General features: G+C 38.2%; 2 protein-coding genes across 2 annotated transcripts in view; both read right to left on the bottom strand.

The window, feature by feature from the left end:
- The window catches only part of LOC310643887 (zinc metalloproteinase-disintegrin-like protein H4 subunit A), a 126,489-nt gene extending 101,524 nt beyond the window's left edge, over positions 1 to 24,965 (bottom strand). The window contains exon 1 of the mRNA XM_083368550.1: positions 24,820 to 24,965. Within this exon, the coding sequence (XP_083224676.1) occupies positions 24,820 to 24,871 (52 nt within the window). The 5' untranslated portion in view covers positions 24,872 to 24,965. The remainder of the gene's footprint in view (positions 1 to 24,819) is intronic.
- LOC310643890 (zinc metalloproteinase/disintegrin-like) lies at positions 5,427 to 13,641 on the bottom strand. The gene is made up of 7 exons (XM_083368555.1): positions 13,456 to 13,641; positions 11,900 to 11,984; positions 10,601 to 10,731; positions 8,466 to 8,610; positions 7,357 to 7,446; positions 6,177 to 6,301; positions 5,427 to 5,723 (listed from the first exon to the last, which is right to left on the bottom strand). The coding sequence occupies exons 1-6, from the start codon at positions 13,611 to 13,613 to the stop codon at positions 6,197 to 6,199; spliced, it is 714 nt and encodes a 237-aa protein (XP_083224681.1). The 5' UTR covers positions 13,614 to 13,641; the 3' UTR covers positions 5,427 to 5,723; positions 6,177 to 6,196.
- Positions 24,966 to 27,760: the final 2,795 nt, after the last annotated feature.

The raw sequence follows: 27,760 nt of genomic DNA, 5'->3' as shown, positions 1-27,760 counted from the left end.
ATTGCTGTCCTCTACGCAAGGTGATGGCATTTGATAGCATTCTACAATCTTATTTAATGGCTCAGCTCCTGTTAAAAAAAAATAAAATAAAATCCCAAACTTTCCTGAATCACCAGCTTTTCTTAAGATTTAGCATTTCACAAGTTAGTATTTTTCCAATAGGTCTTCAGATTTCAACTTAAAAAAATAGAAGTATGCACTTTGATTTGCGGACACCCTTCTCACCTGCAAACAACCTGCTGCCAACTTTTGTCCATTTCCCATTTGGATTTTTGCAGTATGTTCTACAGGGGGCTTCCCTTGAAGAGTATTCAGAAGCTACAACTGGTCTAGAATGTTGTGGTGCAGAGAGTTTTGGAGACCCCTTGGGTGAATATGTAACGCCATGCACGAGCTGCACTGGCTGCTGATCTTTTTCTGGTTGTCGGTTGTTACCTTTAAAACTCTTTATGCCTTTTCCAGGGTACCTGCAGAACCACCTTTTCTCCATGGGGTTGACTTGCCCCACTCATGCTGGCAGAAGGGGGCTACTGTGGATCCTTCTGCCAAGGAATTTCAGCTAGTGGGATGCAGAAGAAGAGACTTTTCTGTTATGGTTTCTGCCCTTTAGAACAGGGGTCCCGAACCCCCAGACCATGGACTGGCACCGGGCATTGGCATGGCAGAAACCGGGTGTGCAAACAAGTGAAACCCCATCAGTGGCATGCAGGAGCATGCAAAACCACTCTTCCTCCATTCCATGGCAAAACTTCTCCACAGAAACAGTCCCTGTTGCCCAAAAGGTTGAGGGCCGCTCCTTTAGAACCTCTTGCTATAAGATGCAAGATTGACTCTCTGTCTTTTATCCCTCAGGAAAAGCCTTGAAACCTGGCTATGCTAGACTGTCCTCTCCAAATCCTTGGTTTTTTAGTTTAATTTTTGTAATTTTAATGTTGTTATATTCGCAATTGCCAAATGTTTGTGTGTTTTATCTTGTAAACTGCTCAGAGTCACCTTTGATGGGCATGAAATAAATTTGATAAATAAAAATGTCACAAGAAAACAGCCCATTTCCATCTAGATGTGTTGGCTGGCTGGGATTTGAGAAAGTTGCAGCTCTGGATGGTAGTAATCTAACACATCAGAACTATGCTGGGGAAAGTCAGTCTAGTTCCTACCACAGAGTAAATACTCCAGTCTGGATTGTCAAGGGAGGTGATTAGTTGAGAAATATTCATGACTGGAACCAAATATTGATTGATTTTGTACTAGCAGTTAGGGCAAAATGATGGGAAAGAAACAGATAAAAACTAATTTAATTCTGCACAAATTCAATTAATTCAATGCAATTCATAGGAACGTTACCTGTTCTATCAAATTATAACACGCAGCTTGTTGCAAATGCAGGTGGGAGGAATCATAGTGAAGGTCGTTAGAGGCCCTGGTAGAAGAGCAGTTGTGAAACTGAGCCAACAATTGAAGGAGAATTAGCTTTGTGAAATGATTTCTCTGCCAAGCTCATTTTTAAAAACATTACTTCCTTGATACATTTACTCAGCGGTAGTTCCTGTTGAGTTCATAATAATAATAATAATAATAATAATAATAATAATAATAATAATAATAAAGTTGGAAGGGACCTTGGAGGTCATCTAGTCCAACCCTTTGCTCAGGCAGGAAACCCTATACCATTTCAGACAAATGGCTGTCCAGTCTCTTCTTAAAAACTTCCAGTGTTGGAGCATTCACCACTTCTGGAGGCAGGTTGTTCCACTGGTTAATTGTTCTAACTGTCAGGAAGTTTCTCCTTAGTTCTAGGTTGCTTCTCTCCTTGATTAGTTTCTCTCCATTGCTTCTTGTCCTGCTTTCAGGTGCTTTGGCGAATAGCTTGACTTCCTCTTCTTTGGGCCAACCCCTGAGATATTTGAACACTGCTATCATGTCCCCAATAGGACCTACCTCTGAGTAAAAACACAACCAGAATCATCATCTAGAAATGGTAGCTATCATGACCCCCAGTTATTGCTATTTCTTCAGGAATGACTGAAGTCAGGAAAACCTGTTTTGCATTTCACTAGGATTGCCATGTTTATGTATATAGCTAGTTTGTTTTAAAATCTTCACAGCCACAGAGGATGAATAGGAGAACAGCAAACAGATAAAGGAGAGGATTCAGAAAAATGACTATCTTCATCAGCATACTTATTCACCCCCTCTTTTTTTGTAATTTCCATTCAAAAAAGCTTGGTGCTCATTAAAGAACACCAGAAGGTGTGCAAAATGAGAAATGATACAGAATATTTTGGTTACCTTCTTATCATCATCACCCATGTCAAACTCCAGGGAATAAAATTGGAAATTTCCTTTGATATTATTGTTCTATAGGGTGGAAGAATAATGTTCAAGGACTACCCATCTTCTACCACCCATAGAAGAAGACACATTGAAGCTATTGCAACATTCAGAAAAAGGTAAATATCACAGTGGAAATTAGGAATAGAATAGAATAGAATAGAATAGAATAGAATAGAATAGAATAGAATAGAATAGAATAGAATAGAATAGAATAGAATAGAATAGAATAGAATAGAATAGAATAGACCTTGAAGGGACCTTGGAGGTCTTCTAGTCCAGCCCCTTGCTCAAGCAGGAGAACCTATACCATATTAGCTTGTTTGGTTGCTGCTGCACACTGCTGGCTCATAGTGATCATCCACTAGGACTCCAAAGTCCCTCTCATAGTTAGTTTTTAAGCCAGGTCTCATCCAATCTGTATTTGTACCTTTGGTTTTTCCTGCCTAAATGTAAAACTTTGCTTTTCTCCACATTGAAACTTATTTTGTTGGATAGGGCCCTTTGTTCAAGTTTGTCAGGATCTTTGTGGATGCTGAGTTTGTCTTCTGGGGTATTGGCAACCCCTGTCAGTTTGGTGTTATCTGCAATTTGATGAGTTCCCCTTCATTTCCCTCATCTAAGTCATGTATGAAGATACTGAAGAGTACTAGACCTAAGACAGAACCTTGTGGTACCCCATTGCTTACATTCTGTCCATGTGGATGTAGTGCCATTGAGGACTACTCGTTGAGTATGGTTTGTTAGCCAGCTACAGATCCATGTGGTGGTTATGTTGACTATTCCATCTTTTCCTAGCTTACCAAGGAGTAGGTTGTGGTCTACCTTGTCAAATGCCTTACTGAAATCTAAGTATACTATGTCCACTGCATTTCGCTGGTCTACTAGTTTAGTGACTTTATCGAAGAATGATCTGTTTTTAACAAACCCATGCTGGCTACTAGTTATGACTTTGTTTGCTATAACTAGCATATACTTAAGGGTGCAGTTGAGATTCATGCTCACTAGATGTCAGCGTTGCTACACATATAAAGATCTTTTTTTTTAAAAAAAAAATCTGTTTTAAAAATCAAAATGTTTAAAATTGATGTCTTTTAATGCCCTCTGAATTTTTAATTAAAATGCAAACATTAGGAAAACAAATAGACAGCCTCTTTTACAAAGCACAAAAATATAGGAATCTGCAATCAGGGAATTTCCACCTTTTTGAATCCAGAGAATCTTTATTGGCAGTCAGCATTTAGAACTGTCGCAGAATCATAGGTCTGGAAGGGACCTTGGAGATCTTCTAGTCTAACCCTCTGGCCAAGGCGGGAGATCTTATACCATTCTGGACAAACAAATGCCTTGAAAAGCTCCAGTGATGGAGCAGCCACAGCTTCTGGGGTCAAGCCATCCCACCGATTAATGGTCCTCACTCTCTGTGGAGATTCTCAATCATCCAGGTCATGGCTGCCCCAAAGGCAACTGGACTTTCTTGGTTGTTGTTGTTTCTTTCTGAATATTTAAGATAGAGATATTAAATCTGAAGGGTTTTTTTAGGGACAAAGCAATTGAAAAGTAATTTGGGACGTTATCACTTTATAAAGTGACTGCTGCAAGGATTGTACTTGCTAAGCCCTGTGCTGACTGTGGAAGAATGGATCTTGACATTGTCTGAACTAGCAGAGATGGCAAAACCAAATGCTTTGATCAGACAATGAACTAGAATGTTTATAAGAGACTAGAAGCCGTTGGTGGGCTTTCTACCTGTTGAATACAACAATAGAGGGATTCTCTCATCTGGAATATTTGTTTGTTTAATATAGTGGTTTTGTCAAATAAGGTTGGAAAAGCTTATAACTATTTGTAGACCCGTTACGTAAGAGAAGGAGAACCTACAGGTTTTTTCAATGTTTCAGCATCCAGCCGGGATGAACTCTTTTTGTTCTATGTCAGACATGAATGAAGGAGAACATATGTGTCCTGCATTCGTGAGTCCCCAGGACCAGTTTTTGTTTCCTGACTCATGCTGGACACAGAAAAAGGCTCTGAAGTTGCGCTCCAACATAAGACCAGAAGCTTGGAAGACGAAATGTCTGGTCCAGACTACCGACTCAGATTGAATCCTGAAATGTTAAATATATTCAACATTATGTCCCCCCACCTTTTTTGTACCCATTTTTTTTTAAAAAAACCACTTTATTTTTCCTTTTTCTTCATTCTTAGTGTTGGATGTTCATTTTTCTCTTTCTCTGTTTTTATTTTATCCTTGGTGACAAATGAAAATAAATATTTTTAAAAAAAAAACAAAATATTTTTCTTCTTATCCAAGAAGCTTCTTCAGTTCTTCACTTGACCAAGAAGTGTAAGATTTTTAAAGAAAAAAAACCAAGAAGGTCCTTCTGCCTTTTGAAAAGCACCTTTGGAATCAGTGGGTTAGGATGCTGAGCTTGTCGATCAGAAGGTCGGCAGTTTGGCGGGTCGAATCTTGAGTGCTGTGTAACAGAGTGAGCGCCTGTTACTCGTCCCAGCGTCTGCCAACCTAGCAGTTCGAAAGCACGTAAAAATGCAAGTAGTAAAATAGGGACCACTCCGGTGGGAAGGTAACAGCGTTCCGTGCGCCTTTGGCGTCTAGTCATGCTGGCCACATGACCACGAAGACGTCCTCGGACAAACACTGGCTCTTTGGCTTTGAAATGGAGATGAGAACCGGCCCCTAGAGTTGGAAACGATTAGCACACATGTGCGGGGGAACCTTTACCTTTACCTTTATGTGGATTTATTTATTGTTAGGGGCTCCTTCTGAAACAAAATACTATATTTTGAATTTTCTGGATGACTGTGAATAAGTTCCTTTAATGCCGTAGATAATTCTCCTGATAATTCTCCTCAGGTTTTCATGCAAGCTCTTGGTGCAGTTTACTCCAGTAAATCAGATTTGAGAAATGATGCTTTACAAAATGCAGAATGAGAATAGTTGTTTATTGATGGAAGAAGCTACATCTTAGAAAGCCAGTGTGAAATTTTGGAAAAGGAAGAATTTACTTCGAATACACCAGCTCAAAAGACAGAACCTGTTGCATTAAATATGCTTTCCAATTGGCCAAAGGCAATTGACAGCAAATAAGCTCTTTGTGTTCTACATACCCTTGAAGGTTTTTGGCGGGAAAAAGGTTTGATTACAGCAAAAGGTAAACAAATTAAATATAGTGAAGATATATTGCAGAATTTAGATGCCATCTGAAATCTAAGGGTGATTTGCTAGTAGGATGCAGGCAGATGAGTCTTTTTGGACTAGAGGGAAGCTGAACCTTTTGGAAGAAAGATCTCCAAAATCAAATCTGAGAGAAGCCAGAGGTTGATTAGTAGGCTGCAGTCACATCAACACACTGCCTGTTGCTGCTGCAGACCTGAAAGTCAAAGAAACAGATTTTCAATGTTGTAAGACAGCACTTTCCAAACTAACCCAAACTTCTTTCAGGTTCTATATTGTATAAAAATCAAGGGGAAGTGATTCCTAATTCTTTAAGGTAAGATTTAGGTTTACTTCATTGTTAGGTCACAACTAGATCTGCCCCGATTCTCTCATTTCTCTCTTCCACCTAAGCACAAGGCTCTGAGAAGGCCAGGCATTTTGTTCTTGCAAGGAAGGAACAGCCCGGGACATTGACCGCATTTGTTGTGGTTGTTGTTTGAAGAAAAATCAAAATAACAACAACCAAAAGAAGGCTAGATGGATACTTTTTATTTTAAGTAGATTCACAGCTTTCAGCATTGATTGATTACAATTTTTTTGTTTTAGTGATCGTCCCCTGGAACCAGATTTTAGAGCACACAGATTAGAGGTAATCTTTTTTTCTCACCATTCCATCTCCTCTGTTGCTTAGCCTTTGTAGGGATTTCTGGGACAGTCAGAAGATATGCCAGTGCAGTAATCATCCATGTCATCACCCACTGCGTGCCGGCATATTGTTCCTGCTCTCTTAAACTGTGGGTGAGAATCAAAAAGACTCCAGCTATAATTCTTCAGCAGCAGAGATCAAAGAGTCAAACCATGATTCACAACACATTTCAAAACCTCCCCTTCATCTGTCTTGAGGATCACCAAGCAAGGCATCCCTGCCCTATAAGAATTGTGTGTGGTGCCTAGAAGTCCCAGTCTGTCTTATTTGCTATGGGGAAATGTTTGCAATGAAAGGCTCAATTCCTGAAACAGAAGTTCTACATGTTGGCTGACCATAAAGTGAAAATCATTTGGGCTGCCATGAAAAAGCAGCAAAAAGTGAATTGCTGAACTTCTAATGATATTTCTTTACATGGGAAGAAGCATTCAAAGAATTTTCTGTCATAATGCTGAAAAACTCATGGCTCCCTTCTCTTCCTGTGAAACTAGGCTTGTGATGGAAATATGGAAATAACAAAATGTTTTGGGCCATTCTGCTCAAAAGGTTCATTAAAAGTCAAATGGTATCCCACATAGAAAGAAGGAATGAGGAACTTGCACCTCTCTTTTCATGGTCTTGAAACACTTCCAGAATGTGCCTCCAAAAAACCTGAATTTAGAGCTTTACAGAGCAGGTAGAGAACTTAAGGGGGAAAAAAGGCAACTTTTCTTCCAGAAGTCTCCTGCACCAATTTCCATCCTAAAAGTCTCAGGGAGAAAAATGTCACAGCATTACCAGGGACCTCTTAGAACCTTCCAGAAAGTCAGGAAGCTGAGTTAGGGCACCAATCTCAAACATTGCCCACCCTTATTTAAACTGGATTTCCATGCAAACTATCTCAAAGAACAAATATATTATTTTCACAGACATGATTTAACATGCCGAAAGTGTGCATTTGGGGTTGAGACAAGGCTGAAATTTTGTTAAATTATCTTCCCTATGGATATGTTCATAAGAGTCAGATAAACTGAAAGAAAGGATAGGAAATAGGGTTGAAATATTTTGATCATAGTAAACAGCCAAGAAATATTACATTTCTACATGGCTAGTATGGAGCAGGGTAAAATTTCTCCTGCTGTTAAAAATAAACAAGTCTTACTTTGCAGTTATCACAACACGGTCCAGATACACAATGTTCCCCCAGTCTTGGTTTACACGTTACAGGATCACAGCATGGATTTCCAGAATTCTGAAAACCAAAACATATGTAATGATGGCATAGAATTTTATTTTTTAATTGGTCTCTTTTGAAGAGGGACATTTCTGCAATGTGTTCCCTTTCATGGGTTCATGCTAGCCAATGCAAAAATTGTTTGTTATTGAAAACAGATAATGCATTTCTCTGTGAAAGAGCCTTATCTGATATTTCCTATATGAAAAGAATCAAACAAAAATATCCTCATCTCCTAATTGTGAAGCCCACATAACCTACAGCCCCATTCTTTTATTATTCATGAGGGATTTTCTACTCATCATGTCAGCCTTTGAGGTAGTCCAGAGAAGAAGCAACAACCATGAGCATTCACACTACGTTGATTGTAAGGTTACAGTAGCAGAATCTTTCAATGCTGAAAGTCGATTTCTACCACCTCATCTTTACGGACCAAGAGAATGGGTGGGAGGTTTTTCTCTTGAGATTTTTGCCATGCCCCATTGCTTCTGCAGCCTAATTTACTTCTTATATGAGCATTGACTGGATGTTTCCTCCTTCTTTTGTCTCACAGACCATTACAAGTGTATTTAACAATATAAAAAGAACAATAAATTACTATTCTTATAAAATATTATTCAAATCATATAGATTAAAGATCATCAGTTATGGGAGGAAGCAGCTCAAGAAAACAATGGGACAGATAATGTGGCCATATCAGCAAAATAGGAGTTTTCAGGAGGGAAGGATTTTCTTGGAGTGGTCAAACATCCATTTTTAAAAATCCACCATCTTTCCCAAATAGTAGTGAGATACCAGTTCTCCATTCCTCTACAACTGGTTAACCAAACCCAAGAAACCACTTCATACATGCATGTACATAAAGGGCACAAACCTATGCCATTCACAAACCAACCTCTTGGATGGCTCAAACCATTTAGAAAGCCAGATCATTTTTCAAGGATTCCCATTTCTGAGAATATTCTTCAAATTACTTTCGTTGATTAAAAAAAAAAAAGACTTATTGCAGGAGAGCCACAGTCACATTCTTCTCCTACCTGCAAAAGTTCATTTCCAGAAACTGGAGTTGAAAGAGTATCTGTTCTCAAGGGTTGATTGAGAATGCATTGTGGGTTACGATTAGTAAGAAACGTCTTATATTGACCCATACTACAATTGCTGAACCGATAGGAACGATGTTCTCTGTAGAGATGAAAATAAGATCATGACATCCTCCAAATATGGACTAGGAACAGAATCCATTGCAAAAACATATAAGGAAAAGGAATTGCTAATGAAGAAATGCAGTGATTTTTTCTTCTAAAGCTAACAAAATAGATAAGAGAATACTTTGTACCCCTTGATCTTAGTTCCAGATTATGCTCCCTCAGTTTTAATTCCACTAACTTTCCTTTCTTTTTTAACAAAATACATTTGCAATGAGAAATCCATGTGATATTAGTTGATCGAGCTGCGTCTTGTGTCTGAGTGGGGTGCCTTTTATTTTAATTTTTAGTCAGCCTCTCTGTGGAAGGACAATAATATAATTGAAGGGAAAACTGTGGAATTTTGATCCAGTTTTAATTTTCTTCTTTTGGAGGGATAGGACCTTTTATAACAATGAAGAGAGAGCTAAGTATGCTAATTCTTTATTGGCCTTAAAGTATTTGTTGTTGATTTCATTTGTTGAAAAGGTGATAATATCAGCAACTGACCTCTGAAGCTAAATACTTAAATAGGTGCAAACACAGCATCCTAAGCCCAGCAAAGCACCTTCCTAATGTTAATTCAAATCATTAGGAATATAATTATTGTCCCTCAAGTTAGGAAGTGGAAACAAGAACACAAAGAGAATTGGATGGTGACCATTAAACAGACAATATGGTCTTCTTCCAAAGTCAAAGTTGCAGCAGACCCCTTCGGTGGGGTTAATAGAGCAAAATTGTTTACTAAGCAAACTCTTCTGTACAAAACATTACAAAGCATCTAGAAGTATTAAAGAGTAATCATGATGCCCAGAAATCCTTCAGGAAGGACAGGAAAGGCAACGTGGCATTCTCCATACTTCCTGGCCTCCTTGCCATTGCATGAAATAGGAGGCAACAAAGTCCTCGGGCTTTAGCAGAAGAAACCAGAAATTGATCCAAAGGTGGGATGCTCACTGAGCCTACACAAAACTCTTACACAAAAGTTATGGGGAGTTTTGCAAAAGACAATTGCTGAGAAGATTTTGCTTCCTTTTTCCTTTTCTTTTTCCTTCTTGATGAAGTAAGGCCTAAACTTGTACCTGGAAGAAAATATTGCTAGTTCTTGACTTGCTGTCACAACTGGGACCAGAATTTCCATTTCCTAGGGAGCCAGTTGTTAAGTGAGTCATGCTCAGTTTTACAACCAGTTTTGCCACTTTGTTAAGTGAATCACACAGTCATTAAGGGACCCAGGTTGCTCCATTGGCTTTGCATATGGGAAGACAGCTGGGAAAGACACAAATGAGGATCCCATGAATGCAGGAATGCTGCAAGCATCATCAACACATGTGGGTATCACCAACTGCTCAAATTTTGATTCTGTGGCTGAAGGGAGGCTACGATGGTTGTAATTGAGAGGACCAGTCGTAAGTCACAGTTCTCAGGGCCATTCTAACTTTGAACGGTTGCTAAAGAAGTAGCTGTAAGTCAATGACTTCATGTACATTGCTACCTGTTGATTTCAGAAGACTGCAATATATGACAGAGATGTCACATATTCTACCTTGATGGAAGGGTGAGGCAGGAAAAACCCAAGGCTGCTAATTTATCTTTTTCTTCCTGGTGTTGCCTGGTTTAGAATAATTTTCCCCATTCTGCTTCCCAGTTTAGGAAAGTCTTTAATGTCTAACTTGCTTTCCTCTTTTATCCATCACAGATATTAATATTTGGTTTCTTTGGCTATGCTTCCTACGCTGTTTCTTTAAACTCTGGGGTTTTGGAGGAAGCTACTGAATGATGGTTATTCGATTGCTGAGAACATTTCTACCTTTTTAAATATGAAACATTTTAACTACACATGGAAAGTGACACACCCTGTCTTTTTTTGTAACTAAACTGACCATTTCATTTTTGTAAGTTCTCACTATATTTAACTTAACAATTAATTGCAACCATTTAAAAATAACTTGATTGGAAAGCCATTAAGCATTTTCTTCAATACTTACTTTAGCCCCGCAGACATAACACATCCATTAGCACCACAGGTACACTGATTTCCATCATGACTGATGCCCAGACTATGACCTATCTCATGGGCCATTGTAACTGCAACCAAAAGATTTGTGTTGCTATGATCCTGAAGAAACGAGAATACTTTGTTTATTGTTATTCCGCCAAGAAACTGAAAGTGAATCCAATTATTATTAGCACCAAGTGGCTAAAACTGGTGACCAAGTGACCAATTTTAAGTTGAGGATACCATCTCAGGATTGCTCTACCTTCTCTGAATATACAGTATGTGTGCCCACCAAGACTCCAGAACATACACAGAAGCTACAGCACAGGAGAAGAACAAAATGTATGCATCCATTTGCTGTCTGCATTTATTCAGTTACTAAAACAGCCACACACACTCCAGCCATGCCCACCCAGTAGGACATGCCCACCCTGGCCACACCCAACCACCCCTTGAGGGCAACCACAATGCTGATGCGGCCCTCAATGAAATTGAGTTTGACACCCCTGACTTACAGGCAACTTCAGTCCAAAAACTGAAGTGTCTTTTGCTACAAGCTCACATTTTCAGATATTGAAGGTAGCCATCCTAAACAGACTTAAGAATGAGCTGCTCTTTCTGAATAAAATAACCTTCTTGAGCAAGCAGGCTTATGGATACCTCCTACTACCAGGATCCTAACTCTGCTTATTAAGAAACAAAACTTCATGAGTTTTGTTGTATAACTTTTGTTTTTTGCCATGTCTCTCCATTCTTTCTTTGTGAACAAAAAGCTAAGTTTACTCTTTCTCAATAAATGCATAGCATCACCTTAGCTACTGGATTTTTTTTCTTTTTAAGTAGATTACTATTGTTTTGTTTTCTCAATGTACTAGAATTCAGTCATATGCGATCTAGACACTAAATTTCTTGGAATGAAAGTGGGGTGATTCATGTTTGTCATTAGGATTGCTAAGAATATTGTTCAGAAGCATTACTTGGAAGTGTTGTAACATGCTTTGACCTGCTCGTTTGGCAGTCAGAGCACAGTTTGACTGATCCAGAAACATTATAATATATTCTCATCCTTGACATATAGCTCATTGCATAAAAAAACTTTTTCTAGAATGCACTGTGCCAAAATGCCATTAAGTTGAGGCAGGACCTGGAGATGTCAAATCTGCAAATAAATATGGATGAAAATGACGTGAATCAAAAATAAGAAAGAGACTTTAATTGTAAAGACTTTTTGTCTGTATGTAAGTTTTCACTTGAGTACAAATAGATAACAGGTATCCTTTCTACTAACCTCAACAATTCCTACAGAAAGCTTCGGGTTGCACATGAACCCAGGGTAAGCAAGTCCTATAGTGTTACCATCGAGGTCAATGGCTCTATAAGAAAGAAGGGGAGGAGGATAAAATTGATAGAAGATAGAAGCATGTTATGGAGTCTTAGGTCATACATAAGTATGGATTTCTCCAAACCCCTCGACCTGTCCTCAGTTACTACCAGTTTTCAGAATGCTGGAATTCATTTTAGGCTCTAGTCTCAGAAGCCATTTAACTAAGAAGGTCTGTTAAAAATATTCAGGATATATTTTTCACTATATGTTGAGTTTGGCTGGCATTAGCATGAATGAGGTTGGGGAGAGGGGTTAGCATGTTGTCTGAATCCAGCCCATTTGGTTTAATTTAATTCCATTAACTATGCAAACCCCAAATACATATTTATTTAATAGATTTTGTCTATCAATTTAGCTGTGGAGTTATTGAAGACCAGATGGTTTTGGGAAGGGTGATTGGATGGCAAGTCAAACCACCATCTGTGGGAAAAAGAAAACAGATTTTTTTTGGGGTATTTTTTAATATTCTCCCTTAACACTTAGATCTGTCCTCCATCTAGTCCCTATTTCATAAGACCTACTTGTTCTGCAAGCATCCTGTAGAATTGCTCACAACACAATTGTTATTTGTGCAATATGTTACAGACATAAGACACTAAACATATCAGTTTCTCACTCATGAAATTGTACGACAATATATAGGCTGATGGAGTGTGGAACTGAGCAGCTAAGACAGTGGGCTTGTTGACTGGAAGGTGGACAGTTCTGCCTGTTGCAGTGAGCTCCCGTTACTTGCTCCTGCCAGCCTAGCAGTTCAAAACCTCACAAGCACAAGTAGGTAAATAGGTACCATTTTGGAGAAGGTAATAGCATTCTGTATGCTTTTGTATAATGCAAGTGTTCATTTACTTGGTGCAGAATGGGAACCAATACATTATTTAATTGAATTAAAAATATATGTGTAAGAACAGCAAAGGTATAGCAGGATAGTCATAATAATTTGAATTTTAAATCCAGGTTTTTCACCTGCAATCATTCAAGGACTTCTCAAAGCCAGCTCTCATCTATAATATAAGTGGTTGACTTTGACCCAGAAATGTTGTTCATGCATGGTTTAAAGCAGGGGTCAGCAACCTGAAACAGTGAAAGAGCCACTCGGAACCGGTTTCCTCACAAAAGGAAAAACTGGGAGCCGCAAAAAATGTGTGCACATGCGCGTACATGCGCACATGTGCAGAACAGGGTTTGACTGAAGAGTGGAGCCAAGGCGAGATATGAACCTACACTACATATTTGAATTGATTGGTTGAACTTTTTTAGTCCCACTTTTTTTTGGGGGGGGGACTGCACATGGCAGAGGACTGGGAGCCGCAGGAGACGGCTGAAAGAGCCGCATGTGGCTCTGGAGCCGCGGGTTGCAGACCTGTGGTTTAAAGCATACAGCATAGAACAAAAGCTCTATGCAAGCACTAACCTTCCCATAACCCTCCACTCCCAGCCACCCCCACAATGAGACGTACGTGAGTAATTGAGCATTATCATGCATTGTGCGATTCAGCAAATCTCTCTCTCTCCATTTTCCAAATAAGTCCAAAGTAACATCTGCTGCTGACTGAACGTTAATCAAATCTCGACTGGACCAAACTTCAAGCGCAGACAGGGTTATATGAACATTCATATCTTTGTAAAACTGTCAGGTGGACATGGCATCAATCAGAAACTCAAACAAAAGTAAACCTTGAGAAACATTTCAATATTAAAAAGCAATTGACATTGGCCTATTCCCTGATATATAGAGTCCTTAGTAATATCTCAGCTTGGTGGTTACCTTGCAGACATTTCATTATCTGACTACTCTATATGAGTAACCAAAGCAGCAAGCACAGAGCACCAAGGACTTCACCAAGGGAATAATAATAATCTATTAAGCAAGAGAAATAAATAACATGATAAAAAGAAGCAGGTGATTATTTTCTGCAAACAGGAAAAAGAGTAGGAGGACTAACAGGAGAGTTGACTCCTCAATCTTCCTGTTCTCTCCCTGTTTCTAACTGATCATCAATAGTGAAAATGTAAGGCTAATCGGAGAGTGCAATATGACTGTATCTCCTCCTAAGTACCACAATCCAAGTCAAATTGAATTCTTCTCTCAAGGTTTCTTCTCGGAGATCATTTTCATAATTAACTGAGCTTGGAATAGACTGAGTCTGTCCATCATTTTCTAATCTCCAAGTTCAGAACCATTAACCACAGCCCTAAAAGAATCCAGCTACAGATAAAGTTCTGACTGAATTCTTGCAACACTTTTGGATTTGCATCCTCCCAACACAATGACTCTATTTCCATTAGAGGCTTATTAATTTAGTTACTGAATTAACCCATTTTCTGGGATGGCCTCACATGCTGGATCACCAGCTGGCCAAATAACCTACTTTTACATCACTCAAAGCCACAAAAGACACCATTCTCGGCTGGGCTTGACCGAAACCAGTGCTACACGAATGTACAGAACTCTGTAAATCTGTCAGGTGGACATGGCATCAGTCAGAAACTCAAAACACAAGTAAACTTTGAGAAATATTTCAAGATTAAAAAGCAACTGATCTTGGCTTTTGTAAGCAGGTTTCTTTTCAGAGATCAGTTTCATAATCAAGTGAGCTTGGAATAGGCTGCCTCTGCTCATCTCTTTCTAATCTCCCAGTTCAGAACCATTAACCACAGCCTGGAAGAATCCAGCTACCGACATAGTTCTGATGGAATTCTTGCAACACTTTTGGACTTGCATCCTCCCAACACAGTGACTGTATTCTCATAAGAGGCTTATTAAACTGGTTACTGAATTAACCCATTTTCTGGGATAACCTCACATGCTGGATCACCAGCTAGGCAAATTAACCTAGTTTTGCCTCACTCAAAGCTTCAAAAGTTAGCATTCTTGTAGAAATCCATCTTCTCTCTCTCTTTAGCTGGTTAAGTGTGTTGTGTGAACACAGTGAAAATCTGAGCTGGGGCTGAGAGAATTTTAAAATCAACAAGTGAAATAATATTTGCCATGTCCTCTTACCTCATTTATAGTGTTGACCATTTCAAATACCCATGTTCTTATAGCAGTTGAATCGTTGTTGTATTTTATGGCCTACAGAAAAGATAAAAATGTTAAGATGAGATCATAATTACAGGAAGAAGGGAAAGAAGGAGGGAGAGAAAGAACATATCAGTGAAAGGATCACTGAATTTGTTGATGTAATAATAATTTTTATCCAAGCAGTCCAAAGAATTCTTTTGTGCTGATTTTTTAATCTACATTTGTCCCATTAATATATTAAGGTTTTTAACTTTTCAGTAGCATACATGGGCTTTTTTCCTGGTTGTAGAAAACTTTGGTCAGCCTCTTGAAATGCTTTCCTAAATTGGATGCTATATTTCCACGTTCAGAGAGGTGTGAGATAAACATTCCTCACTATACAGTATCTCTTTTTCTTCCTGTGTTGTCAGCTTGGACAAACAGAGTGCGGGAATGTTTCCAACAAACCTACAGAACTGTTTAACCAGTGTGGGATAAAAATAAATTTAGATGGTATCCAGAAATACCAAATGTGCAAATTAGAGTATATTTACGAATGACTCTTAACTTTGTAAATATTGGTTGGGTCCAATAACAAAAATATCAAAGTTTATGATAAAGCACATTTTAAGAGAAAGTCAGTTAGAATGTGTGTTAATCTCTTGAAAAATGCCCACATTAAAAAAGGCCAAAACGAAATGCTGTGCTCAATGCAGAATGAAAATGGAAAGGTATTCAGGATACTTACCATTGAGTGGTCTGCAACTATGACAAGCTCAATGTATCTTGGGTCGAAAGGTTTTTTCTAAACAGAACAATAAACAAAAGGCTGTTTAAACATGTTGCTCCCAGAAGCCAACAAGAATGTTGGTCAACCTCAGATATTCAGAAAAGTGCTTGTTTTACTCTCTGGCCAACTTTCAGAAATATTGGTTCTTTCAAGAAGACATTTATAGGGAGACAGCTTGTTAAAATTTTAGCCCTGGGCCTTGAGCCCTTCAGAACTGGTCCATGGAAGCGGCAGGTGAGCACCTGCATCTCCACTTGCATGACCAGTGAACAAGCATGAGTGGGTGTGCTCCGTTTACATGAGTGGGTGTGTGTGCCCACTGCTCTCATGAATAGAGCTGGGTACACACACGACCCCACTGTTCACGTGGAACCATCCCCTCTCCCTTACCTGTCCTCAAAGCTGGAAAGGTTTGGGAACTCTGACTTAGAGCATGTGCTGACAAAGTTTTGAAGAAAAAAAGTACATTATTCAATGGATTGTCAAGATAAAGCTATATATGAATACCTAATTCTGAACATAATTTAATAGGAATAAGAACAGGCACATGAGAAAATTGCTCTCTTTGACTTGTTTTTCACCCTGTCAAAATGATGCTTCAATGACTTTCTCACCTTTCTTTCCCCTTCTCAAACAAAGGATCCCAACCAATCACGTGAGAAACACAGTGATGTGGTCATGCTATGGAACCAATTATACCTGGCCTGCAATCATATCACACTATGCATCAAAGGAAAGGTAAGGGGAGGCACTCATACATTTTGACCCACTGAACTCACTCTAAATGGTCAAAGAATTGTGCCTTTCTTTTGATGTAATTTTAAAGTGATTACTGAAATATTGCTTAAGACCTATCAGGCACAAGGAACAAGAAAACATGGTTAAATGCTCAGAGCAGTTTCTTTCTTGCTGTTCTCAGACAGACGGGAATCTTGCCAGACTAAAGCACACTCTGTGTAACCATGAGATACACCCTGTGAAGTTGTTAGGGAGGATCCCTTCCAGGCTTCTTTCTGCAATCCAAGGACTCATTTCTGATCTGTCTCTTATTTCGCTGGGAAAGAGACCCTCTCTCCTGCATTGCACTGTTGGATTCCAGCACTAGAGTACCCAGATTGCTCATGAAGTACACTTTTGCTAAGACCTGAATGTGTGAGTGTGCATTACTTGCTTTTTTCCCTATGAAGGTGTACTCATGTTTTTTTCAGCATACAGAACTACAAGGCCAAATTGCTAAATCTAGAATGCAATTTCTCTCCTTGCTCTCTGACAGCAACTTTCTTAACTCTGCTGCACAAGACCCAGTCTGAATAAAGTGATCATGATCTGACATTGAGACAAGAACATTCAAGATAGAGGACCAATTAAGGATCAGTTAAATGTAATGTATATAACCACAAATTGCTGAGGATAAAGAATCTTGAATTGCCAGAAACAATGAAGCCAAAAGACAAACCAGACTTCACTTGGCATCTTCACTTGTGTTTTGGTATTCCATTATAACAACAGCTGTTGTTCCATGTCAATTTTAACATTTTAATAAAATCAGTTGAGATTTTTCAGCCAGTTTCAACTTTTGCCACCAAAAAGATGGAATGAACTGTCACTTTGGATGCAATATTTTGTTTTCTAATTTTTGTGCCTCCAGTAAAAGAGGAAAATATTGAGAGCATAAGGGTCAATTGTGACCAGGTTCAAATTGTCAGTTTTCACCCAGTCATTGACAATACAACTTGATGATTCAAATTAAATTGGAAAATGGAGTCAAGATTATGTAATGGTCTTATCAGACATCTCAAAACCATTAGATGTTTCAAACCAGTTTCTCCCCCATCCCAATTCCTCTCTGCATGCAAAAAAGAGGCATCCACATTGATAATTTAATTGCTTTTCAAAATTGACTTGGAAAGTGGAGATGATTTAGAAACTCATTTAGATCCATTTTGATTCAAATCTGCAAACTAAGTTTGTATGATCAAAGAAAATGCTATAAGACTGGAACATGTATTTTCTGTTCCTCAAGTTTCCATTATTTCTTTTATACCATGGCTACAATAAAAATATAGAAATGGGGCTCCTCCCTTTTGAATTCTATCTATTACCCCTCCCCAAAAGAATTTCTCCCTTACTTTATATTTTCTAAACCAGTAAATGAATATCTGGTCTCAAACCATGTTTACTATGAGACTTACTTTAGAAGTAGCAACTAACTGAGAGGCCTTTTTGATGGGCTCATCTGATTCCCAATTAGTCTCAGTTACCCCACACATTTTGGGGGCCTCATCCTCTTTTTCTATGTTTTCATATTTGTAGACTGCATGGGCTTCACTGTCAGAAAGCTTCAAGGGTTCAATTAAGTACGTCTCGCCTCGAAGTGTGAAATATCCTCTGTGAAACAATGTGGAAAAGGGTGGTCAGAGATGGAGAAGCAAGAGAAGAGAATATTGTTAGTTCAGAGATAACTGCACTGATGATGTTACCTAGTTGAGTAATGAAACTCAGCTCTGAGACCCATTTTCAACTAACCTCATGTTTTTGAATCCCTTTTTAACACTCACTGAATGTTTTATTTTCTTTCCTTAGCACTCAAATCGCTTTCTCATATTTCTCAGAGATACAGCTATGATCAGAAAGATATGAGAGATTGCACACACTCAATGCAACCACGAAATATGTGTACACTATTGTTTGGACATATTTTGGCATGGGACCCAATATTGTATATTTTCTAGGATGTTAAAAAAATAAAGTTTCTAGTTATACAAATACAACCCTAAAGCCATTTGAAACATTCTGTTTTTGTGTAAAACGTTATTTCATAAGGGTGAAATACTTTATATTATCATATATATTACTGATAAAACTCAAGAATCACAACTAATTATGATAAAAAAGGAAAAATATAACTATTGTAAAATATCTAAAAAGAATTAGAGAGAATACTGCAATTTACTTTACAAAATATAGAACAGTACTTGGCTGTGGTCAAGGAAATAAAATCAGATTAGTCTGATATCAATTTAAGATAAGAGTCAGGATAACCAGGATATTTAATAAATAATGGAAATAATAATTCTTAGCAAGCATCTTCATAGAGAAGTCAATGCAGAATAACAGGAGTAACAACCAAGAATAAGAATGCATACTAACAAGGAGCTGGAGGATGAATGGTTGCAGAAAATGGGTATATTCAGGCTAGTGACAAGAAGAAGTAGAGATGACTTGATAATCTTTCAATATTTAAGGGGCTATCATAAAAAATGTGGGACAACCTATTCTCCAAATGACCTGATGGCAGGAGAAGAAGCAATGGATGGAAAGTAATCAAGGAGAGAACCAACTCAGAACTAAGGAGGAATTTTCTCACAATTGGAACAATTAACCAGTGGAAAAGTTTATATTCAGATGTTGTTGGTGTTCCATCACTACTGCTTTTTAAGAAGAGATTGACAGCCATTTGTCTAGAATGATATGGGTCTCCTACTTGAGCAGGAGGTTGGACTAGAAGACCTCCAAGGTCCCTTCCAATGCTATTATTCTGTCATTCTGTTTTTCCTTTATTATTATGTTGTTATTCTGCTCTGTTCCATCTTTTCATTTATTCCTCCACTGCATGGACCCAGTCTCTGTTCAAAGGGGATCTTTCAGTGTCTTCCTTCAGTAACAGATGTTGAGAGGATGTCGATTCTGACTATTGATAGGGACCTTCTGAATTTTGGGATCTTTATGTGGCCAAGATATCTAGTTGGCTGGAGAAGGTGTGCAGAGTGGCTCAAGAAAAAGTTTCTGGGTAGAACTGAAAAGCCTTCTTGTCTCTTCCTGTACACGTTCTAGCAAGGTATGCAATCTGAAACCTACTTATCTTCTCTACCTGTAACATCACCTCCTATATGGAAAGGAGACCAGGGCTTGGAAGCTCCTTTAGACAGATCTGATTTAGCTCCCCAGTGTCTCTACTGGCTGGCAGCAGCTCTTCTTGGTATTCAACCAAAGTCTTTCTTAATGCTGCAGAAATCTTGGATGACACCCAACTAATTTCCATGAAAAACTGAGGATGTCCTTCATTTTAACTGTGACATCTCCAAGAGCAGTATATTATTCTTAATAAAATAAATAAAAGATTAGAGACTATCTTACTTCAAACCATTGCATGCACTGATGCTTGCAGTTGAGTCAGCCTCATTCTGGATGTGTCCATGATAATAGCAGTGATCCTGCAGGGAGGCAAGAGGACTGCAATGGTTAAAACGTGTTTGTATTATGATTTGATGAGCAGAAGTACAGTTCTAATGTATTCCAGAACATCAATGAAATATTAAGACAGCACATTTTCAGAAAATTTTGATTCAGGGGGACAGAAGACCTGCTTAATATTGATTGTTGCAAAATGAACATAGGATAAATGCATAAATCAAGTCACACTGCAGGGGACTCCCACTGATGGCACAAAGGAGCAATTTGTGTGACCTTTGAAGATGCTAAGCCAGAAATAGACACAGAATGCACTTTTAGATCAATTTGGGGGCATGGAGCCAACATGAAGCATGTTAGTGCTGTAATTTTTTTGCATCTGGTAGGGCCACTTTCTGTACCATTTTAATATGAAAGATATTAAGTGGATTTCTGTACAGGAGCAAAGTGAATTGTTCTCACTTTTGGTATTACAAATAAAAGAGTTTGCATGTATCCCTGTAGTCGGGTTTAAAAATGAAAATATAGATCTTACATACCTGATGTTCTCATAATAAATCTATTTGTGAAACTCACTTCCCAAAATGTTGGCTTTTGACCAGTAGGAAAGAACTGGATGATTGAAATACAGCCATGGTAATTCAATGAGTAAAACAAACTGGGTTTAACAATCCATACATCCTTTTAAGCACATATCAATATAAGATACTTCATACATATACAGCCCTTCTTGTTTGAGTAGCCTGGTCTCATTCTTCTATATTTGTAAAATTCTGCAGAAACATTTGTTTCAATTTACTTCCTAAAAGTAAGACTCTTAAAAGTGAGACCCTACCTCAACCGGAGGGTTTGTTGTAATTTTTCTGCCATCAGGGGAATAATGAGTCTCGCTGTAATCTTCTGAAAAAAGTCCTCTGGAAAGAATGCAAAGAAGAGGATATCTATGTCAGGAATTATGTAGGACAGAGATAATTTTATAATAAGTTTACAACCACCGTATAATGGCATTTTAAGTATCTTCTTTGGTATAAAAAGAATGGAGCAGGTATTATTTCTCTTAGATTGTGTCCAGGAATATACCTTTTCCACATTGTCCTAATAAAGTTAAGAGAATTTCTGAGTTAACATACTTATTTTTTTCCAGGTGAAGGACCACTGGCTCTCCATTCAATTCAAATTCATATTGCATAGCGTCTTCATACTGAAAAGCAAAGAGTTTAAGTTTTACTTCTTAACATTTACGTAGGCAAATAAAATGTGTAATTTCTTAATACTCTACATCTGTATTAATTTAAATCTAATGAATACTTTGCAATAATCAAATTATTTATTAGATTATTATTATTAGAGTATTTCATCTGGTGCTTTGAACTGTAAGATCTTAATTTAACTTTCCTGCATAACTTCAAGATCTCATTCTCTAATTGAACGTCTTGGTGAATGAGGTTGATCTGGGACAGAGAGACTGACTCAAAAGTCGTCCCATGGTAGACATGAATCTGCTATTTAGAACTAATCTTGAGCTGTAACCACTATACTACCATATCTAGAAATATCTTTTATATTTCTATGTGATGCATGTAGACATGCAGAGTTTCAATTAAGTACTTTACTGTATTCTGCCTATAATACTGGAATCTCCCTAGACTGCTTCCCTTCTCTTCAGAACAGATAGATAAACTTTAATGGAATTTCCTGGGGGGGGGGGAGAGGATGTCTGTGCTGGATCTGTTGCAGCTATGAAATGACTCAAGGCTAATTCTCTTCTTGATCCCTCCTCACTGTACGGCTGGGTGTCTCCCAACACTTTATTAGTTATATTAATCTATTAATATTAGGAAATTCTGTTTGTAAGTTGCCAGGAGTCTCCTCAATTTTGTGTGAATTGGGAGGCAGTATAAATTTGTTTAATAAATAAATAAATAAATAAATAAATAAATAAATAAATAAATAAATATTTCAAACAGGAACATAGATTGCAATGCAAAATCCAAATAACCATTAGATGGCAGGAAAGTAATATCAAATGTTTTGTGGGCCGACAAGAAATAATTTGTTGATGAAACAAAGATCTTACCTTTTTCTCAGGCTGCTTAACTGCTCCTTTGGGCAATCCAGTGACTGCTTGTGGATTCACTACTTCATAATCATTAACATTCCCAGATTTCAGGGTTTTAGAGCTGCCTTCGTAAGGAAAAAGAAAAGAAGGTTTGGTTTACTTTGGGATGTTATTCTTTCAATTTCATATCCACAACACAATTTGTTATTCAGTTATCAGTGAAGAACGGATTTTTTTTCCAGCGGGACAAAGCACAGGAATCCAGATTGGGAATGCAATTTGATGAATGATGTCTGGGAGCTGGAAGTCTAACTGGAGACATTTCTTTGTGTGGGTACAAAAGAAACATTTCAGAGCTTGAATAATCAGAAAAATAAATAGTTTGTGCATTGAGTGATAAGATGAGAACCTGTAAATCACAATAATCTGATTCATACAATTCAGTAAACCATACTGCATTATGGTTTAGCATATCCATTAGTCAAAAACCTAGGCAAACTTAGATTTCTATGCAAATGCAGCTTATTTGGAATTTCTTTCAGTTGAAATGCTACTTCACTGCCATCCTAATACTTTTGCTGACTTTCTTTTCTTTCACTTTCAAAAGCATCTATGGAGAGTCCACAGCATCATAATTATCACCGAAGCACCTAATAACATGTCCATAATTCAATGATTTAGACCAATAGCTGAAAAATTTAGAGTTGGTCCCCATATGGACATTGCATGGTCACCTGATATTTGTTCCTTAAATTATATTGTAAATGTGGCAGTCTGACAACCGCAGGTACACTTGGATGTACAATCACAACTGAGACCAAGATTTGTTAGCAGATTAATGGAAAGGACAGGGTAAGTTGTGCTTATAATTGCAAGTGGAAACAAAACAATAAATTCAAATATCAATAACCACAGGGTACAGGAAAGAAACTGCTAGCAAAACACCTAAAGAATTGAGACAGAGACAGAGACAGACAGAGGGAGAGAGAAAGGGAGGGAGGGAGAGACAGAGACACTGGTGTGTGTGTGTGTGTGTGTCTCTCTCTCTCTCTCTCTCTCTCTCTCTCTCTCTCTCTCTCTCTCTGTTTGTGTGTGTGTGTGATGGAGGGAGGGAGGGAGGGAGAGAGAAACAAACATTTGACCCTGGAAATGTGTCTTCTCAGACTGATGGGTAGCCCCAGACAGAAGAATACATCTTCCTCATACCTATTTAAGTACTTACCCATTTGTACCTGATGCTCCCAGAATCATGGGAGGGGTTCAACTCCACCTACTAGCAAGCAAGCTTACCATTCCTCTCTTGCTTAGAGCACAGAAAAAGCAGCAATTTCCCTTCCATCTCCTTTTCTTCTTTCCTACATTGTTCTCCATAAATTACTCCTGTTATTTTATTTATTTATTTATTTTATTTTAATTCCATTTATATCCCGCCCTTCTCCGAAGACTCAGGGCGGCTTACAAGCTTAGCAGTAGCCTTCATTCTATGTATATGCCTGCTTATTAGGGCTTTCACACACACCCCAAGCGGCATTATTACAAAGTCAGCTTAATTGCCCCCAACAATCTGGGTCCTCATTTTACCTACCTCGGAAGGATGGAAGGCTGAGTCCATCCCCATCTTTCCTTGCTATTTAAACAAACAAACAAACAAACAAACAAACAGGGCTACTGCAGTGAGCCTCTAACCCTTAATTGTGTTTGGTAGCTTCTGAATCAATTGAGTGTCATTGTTTGTAATGATATGTGGGAATGACTTGGGATGCAGGAAGAATAGCCATAGACTGGTTAACTGGCATGTAAAATGTATCTTAGCTCACAGAAGGAAGGAGAGCTTGGGAAGAATTTCAGAAGGGACTGTCCTAGTTTTTTGCAGAGTAAAAGGGAAGGAGGAAAGAAAAAAATTAGGATAATTCAGAATCTTACACTGAGAAAAGTTAATGTCATATTATCTTGAGCATAGTTTGAAGATTCTCTGTAACAACAATAGCACTAGCATTTATTTGGCTAAATAATAGGTAAAGGTAAAGGTTCCCCCGGTAGTCATTTCCAACTCTAGGGGCCGGTGCAAATCTCCATTTCAAAGCCGAAGAGCCAGCGCTTGTCCGAGGACATCTCCGTGGTCATGTGGCCGGCATGACTAGACGCCAAAGGCGCACGGAACGCTGTTACCTTCCCACCGTATTGGTCCCTGTTTTTCTACTTTCATTTTTCAATGCTTTTGAACTGCTAGGTTGGCAGAAGCTGGGACAAGTAACAGGCGCTCACTCTGTTACGCGGCACTCGGGATTCAACAAGCTTAGTGTCTTAACCCACTGAGCCACCGTGTCCCTGGCTAAATATTTTGCATGTTTAATTTCAGGATGTCTAATTGACCTATTAAAAGAAAATTAAAACCAAAAAGATTTTTTTCTTTTGCTTTCTGAAATTTTCCTGCGACAAACTCTGTCTCTCTGTCCTCTTCAGTTTTTAAAACTCACATCATTGGAAAACATTCCCTCCAACATGAACGTGTTTTTCATCTGAAAATCTTAGGACTTTTCTTTCTTAGGATCTGCTCGTGGCTTGACAAAATTTAAGCAAATTCCAAGAAACCATTTATGTAACTTTAGAACAAATGTGATCCTTGAGAACATTCTTTTGCTTAATCTGTAGAAACTGAAGGAGCAAAGTTTGGTTAATTGTCAAAAATAAAACCAAAACCAACAACATAGCAATCTGTTGGGTGCAATAGTCTTTTAGCAGTAAGATTCTGAACAAGGGAACCAAAGAGAACAACTTACCTTGATATGGAAAAACTGCTAAGCATATAGTTACCAAGAGAACTTGGATCATTTTGGAGATGGGATTTGGCTTGAAGACAGGCAACCTCTTCCTGCTTTCCAGCCAACCTGAGCTCTTCTCCCTTTGACTATGAGAAGCAAGGAATGAGTCCTTCAGTTTCATTCATGACCTTATATGAGAAGGTGTTTGCTAAAAGATTTGGACAAATTCTGAGTTGTAACAATACTACTGGAGGGCAGTTTTCCAGGTGGCTTAGCACATGTCACTCCAAAAATGACAGCAGAAAGGGCTCGTTCAAGGCATCCCCAAAGCAAAAGCCCAAAGGACGTGATTAATTGGTCACAGAAGACCTTTCCCTGGCTCACATGTTAATACAACTAAATTTGGGGTTTCTGGTGCATGGGGTCTTAAATGCCAAGAGTTGGTTTTTACAGTATTTTGTGAGTAAGAGGCACTTTTGGAGCAATCTAGCATCCTTTCAATATTGCTAGCATTGACTGAATCCATGTCAATGCATTTCCCTGAGGGATCCCTGATTTCACTACAGGGGAAAAAAAACTTCTCTGTGCAATAATAGATTCTCAACAGGCCCTCCATTTTCTGAAACAGGGGATTTATATGTTGATGCAAACGTCAGCTGCAATAATATCCATCCACAGTGAGGACAATTAATCAGTGGAATGGCTTGCTTTATGAAGTTGTGGGTGCTCCAACATGGGAAGTTTTTCAAAAGAAATTGGACAACCCTTTCCCTGGAATGGTACAGGATCTCCTGTTTTAGCAGGGGGATAGACTAGAACATCTCCATGATCCCTGTTATCCTGTAAAGGCCATTTGAAGGGGAACTTTGAGATGAATCACAGAGCAGAGGGAATCATTTCAATTGCCTTAAGAAGACCCACTTTTTCTTTATAATCTCTCTTTTTGTCTCCACCTGAGATAGAAATCTATAAAGGCAGAATAAAGACTATCCACCCTCCTGTTAAAGGCAAAGCAGAAATCTTTGGTGAATGAAAAGGAAAAGAGGAAAATCTACTTTTGATTAGTCTGTTTGGCAATTTTGTGGGAAAGAAAGTCCACAGTAGAAACAGCAGCTTCATTCCAAGAGGACAAAGGCAAAACACCATCTCTTCATTTAGAAAAAAGGAAGTATGAGAGCCTTTAAAACTCTCTTTGGGTGGCCAAATTGTTTTTTCCCCCCGAACTTCTGCACTTACCATCACCATCACTCTCTTAAAATAACTCCAGACTAATTAAAATTGCAATGCCTGCTAGGGTAAGAGCTATAAAAGTAGCAGCAAACCACATCTTATGCTGAATTTAACCTTTTTGTTCAAGGGCAGGATAAATGATAAACCATTATTGCAATGTATGCATGCTTCTGCAAATGTATACTTGCTTTTTAATGCTTTTCTTATCTCAGTTTGATGCTGAGTCTGATCTAAAATTTCTAAATTCTTCTCTAATAATAGAAAAAAAAGGAGGAAAAGCTTTTCTTTTCAATCATCTTACAAATGAGTTACCCAATGAGCTTACTTGAAGTGAGAACATGGTTCTATTTTAAAGTGATCAAATAATGAAGAGATTAAAAAATACAAAATTCCAGGATTGAGGTCATTCCTCCTAGCTGCTACTCATGTGCACAACCTCACTCTCCTCCATTAATTTGTCTCTCTGTAGCTCTATATTTTACTTCTGAAGTAGAAATAATCACATGTATGTTGGTAGACAAGGAAAAGTCTAGACTATCACATATTTCTCCCGTTTGATAATTATTGGATCAATCTTTTTTTCTATCCTTGACAATAGCCAAATATTGTCTTATAATTTGTACAGAATGCCATGTTTACTCTTATCCTTTTTAGATAGTTTAGAATTATATTTTTCCTTTTTATCTCTTTTTTTCTTTTGATTTTTGTATTGTATTTTTTTAATCCCATTTATATCCTGCCCTTCTCCGAAGACTCAGGGAGGCTTACAATGTAAGAAGCACAAATCTATGTGCTTAGCAATAGCCTTCATTCTATGTATATGCCTGCTTATTAGGGCTTTTGCCCCCCCCCCAGTGGCATTTTTACAAAGTCAGCTTATTGCCCCCAAAAATCTTGCTGGTCTCTTATTGTCTATTGTCATAATCTAGGAGTTATTAGGAACTAAATCAAATTATATTACCTTGGTCAAAGAGAAGAATCATAAAGAGAAAACTCATCAATGTAATCTAAGAAAATTGCTGCATAAGAGCTATATTCAAGAATCTCTTTTATTCTCTTACATTAATCTTCCTCATTTCCTCCATCTAGCTCAAGTGACATAACTTCTCATTTTATCCTCACAGCACCAATCTTAGGAATTAGTCTGGGCTAAGAAAAATAATTGTCCAAAGTCTTCCAGTCAGATGCATGCTAAATGGAGGGCTAAACATGGCTATTCCAAGTCCAATCCAATATCTTAATTTGTATCACACTGGTCCTTGAAATAGATGCCAAAGTAAAATAAATGTTAAAATTCATTGGAAAGTCTAGGATAGACCTCAGTAGATTTGCAGATAATTCAAATCAAACTTGGATTATTCTTCCTTTTTGTAAGTTATCCTTAAAAAAATGTTAGGGAACCTCAGAGAAGTATTTTCTCCAGGAAGTTATTATCCATTTCACCCCACTTATCAGGTGATAGAAAAACTGAAAATATTTGTGTGGGCACAGACTTTGCTGGCTGAAAGCCCTCCTGAGTCACAACGTCAATGGAATAGGAAAGACAAGAAAGTTTCCTTTGTCATTCATGAGCTGTCAGTAAGATGTTCTCATCTGGATAAGAGGATGATGTTTACTGTAAACGAGAAGACGCGGCTCCTTGGCAAGCCACAATATTCCATAACTGGCAGCAGCCATTTCAAATACACTTATAGCATTGTTCCACTGGGATTAAAGTCTTATTTTCCTT

This window comes from Vipera ursinii (assembly GCF_947247035.1).
Source record: "Vipera ursinii genome assembly, chromosome: 8".
Taxonomy (NCBI): domain Eukaryota; kingdom Metazoa; phylum Chordata; class Lepidosauria; order Squamata; family Viperidae; genus Vipera; species Vipera ursinii.
Note: the sequence above shows the minus strand (reverse complement) of the source record. Positions and strands in the feature narration are given on the sequence as shown.

What these genes read in the sequence shown, in the direction of transcription:
- LOC310643890 (XM_083368555.1), bottom strand. Translation starts at nt 13,613, where the DNA reads ATGAATGTTCATATAACCCTGTCTGCGCTTGAAGTTTGGTCCAGTCGA. An exon ending in GATAATGCTCAATTACTCAC is followed by an intron (nt 11,985 to 13,455) that starts GTACGTCTCATT and finishes TCTTTCTTATAG; the next exon opens with AGCCATTGACCTCGATGGTA. An exon ending in GTTATGTCTGCGGGGCTAAA is followed by an intron (nt 8,611 to 10,600) that starts GTAAGTATTGAA and finishes TCATCTCTACAG; the next exon opens with AGAACATCGTTCCTATCGGT.